The sequence below is a fragment of the Acanthisitta chloris genome, unplaced genomic scaffold (genome assembly GCF_000695815.1).
Source record: "Acanthisitta chloris isolate BGI_N310 unplaced genomic scaffold, ASM69581v1 scaffold31, whole genome shotgun sequence".
Taxonomy (NCBI): Eukaryota; Metazoa; Chordata; class Aves; order Passeriformes; family Acanthisittidae; genus Acanthisitta; species Acanthisitta chloris.
This window is the reverse complement of record NW_008657384.1, coordinates 3,032-7,211: the sequence shown is the minus strand read 5'-3', so window position 1 is coordinate 7,211 and position 4,180 is coordinate 3,032. Positions and strand designations below refer to the sequence as shown.

The following is a 4,180-nucleotide window of genomic DNA, read 5'->3' as shown; positions in this document are numbered from 1 at the left end:
TTGGGACAAGGGATGGAGGGACAGGACACAGGGAATGGCTTTAAGCTCAAGGAGGGAAAGTTTAGATGAGATATTGGAAAGAAATCCTTCTCTGTGAGATGCTGAGTCTCTGGCACAGGGTGCCCAGAGCAGCTGTGGCTGCTCCATCCCTGGGAGTGTTCCAGGCCAGGTTGCATGGGGCTATATTTTCCAAGGAATATTTCACCTCTTTTCTTTCTTCAGATCAGGAATGTGCAAACCAACCAGTGCTTGGACAACATGGGCCGCAAGGAGAATGAGAAAGTTGGATTTTTCAACTGCCACGGCATGGGGGGAAACCAGGTAAAGGATAAAACAGCAAGAGAAAAAGTGATTTATATGGACAATAATTGGGTCAGGGTGGTGAAAAGCACCACCCAGGTAGGGCTGGGACTTGTCCTGGAGAATTCTGCCATTGTCCTGGTAGGAATGAGGTTCCCTCAGTGATCCTTGGCTCACTAGAAATGATAATAGTGAGAAATAATTCAGTTTTCTATGTAAAATATTGATTTTTTTTTCTATTTTAAAGGACATATCTTAGATTTGATTTTTAAACTTTTTAAATAATGAATTCTATCTTACATTTATATTTAAATATGATAAAATAATCAATGAAAGTCTCAAAAATACCTGAAGAATTTTAGGAATACTGAGCCAATTTCTTCCATTTCAGCTCCCAGTTTTGAGGGCATTTGGTACAGATCCCTAGGTCCTGTGGAATATCCAAGTGGCTATATGGAATCTGTTCCTGTTAATGAACAACACATGGAACATTTCCAACAGGAACATTAGACTTTTTGATCACAAATTTCTATTTATCCATTATTTTTCCTTGCCTGTTTTCATTTATTTATTTTCTGCCACTGGGAGCAAAATCTCAAGGTGAAAAGGGAAGGAATCTCCGTGATTTCTGCTGGTTCCTCCTGTCCCTAAAGGTGGATATGAACAACTACTTGTCCAGAATATCCATGGAAGGTGATTTCTTCCATGAATGGAAACTCCAGTGGTGGCAGCATGGGATGCTTCACTCTGGGGCTGGGAAGGGAAGGTCATGGAATCCTGAGGCTCATTGTGCCACTGATGTCTGTACCTCCTCTCTGGCTTAATAAGCATCAACTTGGCATATGCTAATGCCTGAGACTGAAGTAGGCAGAGCTGGTTCACTTGGGGGTGGCAGTGCACAGCCACAGAGTCCTGGGAGCAGGGAATTCCACTCCTCTGCTCCTGGCCACCCTGCTGGGAGTGAAGGGCTGGGATGCTCCAGAGCCTTTCTGCTCTGGGAGAGCTGGGAATGTTCAGCCTGGGGGAGAGAAGCTCCAAGGAGACCTCAGAGCCCCTTCCAGTGCCTCAGGGGGCTCCAGGGGAGCTGAGAGGGAATTGGGACAAGGAATGGAGGGACAGGACACAGGGAATGGCTTTAAGCTCAAGGAGGGAAAGTTTAGATGAGATATTGGAAAGAAATCCTTCTCGGTGAGATGCTGAGTCTCTGGCACAGGGTGCCCAGAGCAGCTGTGGCTGCTCCATCCCTGGGAGTGTTCCAGGTTGGATGGGGCTGGAGCAGCCTGGGCTGGTGGGAGGTGTCCCTGCCCAGGGCAGGGGAGGGATTATAGGATCTTCAAGGTCCTTTCAACCCAAGCCATTCCATGATTCCATGATTGTAAACATCATGAATAGTCCCTGGGTTGAGTCAGGGCAATCTGAAATACCTTTGCCAACATCACCACAAACCTCCAGTTTTATCCTCTGCAGAAACAATTCCCCACACCAAGAGCCTCAGCCAAGAGAATTAATTTTCCTTAATTTTTCCGAGCAATTAATATTTTTAGAGCCTCTTTATACTTTAATTCCTTTAGCAGCTTTGCTAGGTGTGACATATGCCCTTGCCTCAGGCTGGGCCGTGCCCAGGTCTGTGCTGGGGCTGTGTGGGGATTATTCCTGCCGCGTTTTCCCTCTGGAGCAGCTTCATTCCACAGCTGTTTGTGTAGCAACAAATGCCCTCCACCCCCAGCACTGCTGTGCAGGGCAGCAGCTCAGCTCTGGGTTCCCATCACAGCCGAATTTGGTCCAGAGTTGTCCTGGGAGATGTGTGCGAGCCCTGAGGGATGAATTTCCAGCCCTGGAGGAACATCCTTCCCTGGCCCCAGCCCTGGAGGAATGTCCTTCCCTGCCTTGCACTGCAGTGTGTGGTGTGAAATACACTCTTTAATTAGCTGGAAAATGCCAAGTGTTTCTCCCCCTCTATTTTTAGCTGGCATTAATCTAATTACCTCCGTAATTAATGTGGCTGGTAGCCAAGTGGGAATGTTACATCAGCTTCATTAGCATTCATTTCTCTCCTGTAAGATGGTGAGTTTTCCAAAGCAGCTTCCTGCAGTGTCAGGTCAGGCATCACTCACCCATGGAGTCACAGAATTCCACACTGGGTTGGCTTGGAAGGACCTTCAAGCTCATCTTGTTTAACGTCATGGCAGGGACACCTCCCCCCAGCCCAGGCTGCTCCAAGCCCCATCCAAGCCTGGAGCACTCCCAGGGGTGGGACAGCCACACGCTCAGGACATCTGTAACCTCTGGGCCTCCCTCCTGTGTGTCCCCAGGTGTTCTCCTACACAGCCGACAAGGAGATCCGCACGGACGACCTGTGCCTGGACGTGTCGCGGCTCAACGGGCCCATCATCATGCTCAAGTGCCACCACATGAGGGGCAACCAGCTGTGGGAGTACGATGCTGAGGTGTGGAGGGGTCAAGGGGTTGTCCTTGGTACAATCCCAGGGGCCTCCCTCCTGTGTGTCCCCAGGTGTTCTCCTACACAGCCGACAAGGAGATCCGCACGGACGACCTGTGCCTGGACGTGTCGCGGCTCAACGGGCCCATCATCATGCTCAAGTGCCACCACATGAGGGGCAACCAGCTGTGGGAGTACGATGCTGAGGTGTGGAGGGGTCAAGGGGTTGTCCTTGGTACAATCCCAGGTCACTGAGGTTGGAAAAGACCTCCAGGATCATCAAGTCCAACCTGTATCAGCACTTCACTTGTCAGCTAGAGCAGAGCACTGAGTGCCATGTCCAGTTGTTCCCTGGACACCTCCAGGGCTGGTGACTCCACCACCTCCCTGGGCAGCACATCCCAAAGCCTGACAGCCCTTTCCATGGAGAAACTCCTCCTGATGTCCAACCTGAGCCTCCCCTGGCACAGCCTGAGGCTGTGTCTGCTCACCCTGAAGCTCTGCTGTGCCCCAGGGAGTCGCTGGGCTGGGGCTGCTGCTGGTGCCTCCTGCCACAGCTCCCCTTGGCACAGCAGAGCAGTTCAGCTCACCACCAGCTTTGAAGCTGCATTTTTATTTTATGTATAATTATTCCCTCAATTTTATTTCTAGAGGGGTGAAAAAGTCAGTTATTGCTTCAAAATGTTCATTTTCCGTAATCTGAATTTAAACCACTTTTCTCTTTGGTAAGAAGATTGTTTTTCTCCTCGCACAAACCACCTGAATATTTGCACAAGGTTTAGGTGTTTATGAGTAGAATGTTTAGGTGTCTAGGAGGACAATATTTAGGTGTTTAGGAGAACAGTGTTTAGGAGTTTGAGCACAATGTTTAGGTGTTTATGAGGATAATGTTTAGGTGTTTCTGAGGACAATGTTTAGGTGTTTATGAGGACAATGTTGAGGTGTCTAGGACAGTGTTTAGGTGTCTAGGAGAACAATGTTTAGGTGTTTACGAGGACAACATTTAGGTGTTTATGAGGACATTCACACCAGCAGTTGACACCTGAGATTTAAGACCTTACCCCTCTTTGTTTCATCCCATTAAGCAAAATTCACACCAGCAGTTGACACCTGAGATCTAAGACCTTACCCTTCTTTGTTTCAACCCATTAAGCAAGTAATAATTGATTTTTAATCACTTTTGGATTGATTTAAGCAGAAGTTTAGGCACTGGACAGAGGCCAAGGACACAGAGTCAGTGTCACAGCTTCCCGATCCATCCCAAACCCAACAGGGGTTGATGTGCCCTTGCTCCCAGTTGCCCCAGCAGGTCCAGACAGGACTTTGCTGGGCTCCAGGGTGGTTTGGAGGTCAGTTTGGAGAGGTTCTGGGGGTCCCACAGGGTCCTGTACGCCCGATGCAGCACATCCTCAGCACAGCAGCATCCTCTGCCACGTGTGC

At 49.1% G+C, this 4,180-nt stretch overlaps 1 protein-coding gene across 1 annotated transcript in view; it reads left to right on the top strand.

Annotated features, from left to right (window-relative positions):
• The window catches only part of LOC103811680 (polypeptide N-acetylgalactosaminyltransferase 13-like), a gene marked incomplete at both ends in the record, with an annotated part of 13,794 nt that extends 10,847 nt beyond the window's left edge, over nucleotides 1–2,947 (top strand). Inside the window, 3 exons of the mRNA XM_009084668.1 lie at nucleotides 223–321; nucleotides 2,613–2,747; nucleotides 2,813–2,947. Coding sequence (XP_009082916.1) covers nucleotides 223–321; nucleotides 2,613–2,747; nucleotides 2,813–2,947 — 369 coding nt within the window. The remainder of the gene's footprint in view (nucleotides 1–222; nucleotides 322–2,612; nucleotides 2,748–2,812) is intronic.
• Between the last annotated feature and the right edge of the window lie 1,233 nt (nucleotides 2,948–4,180).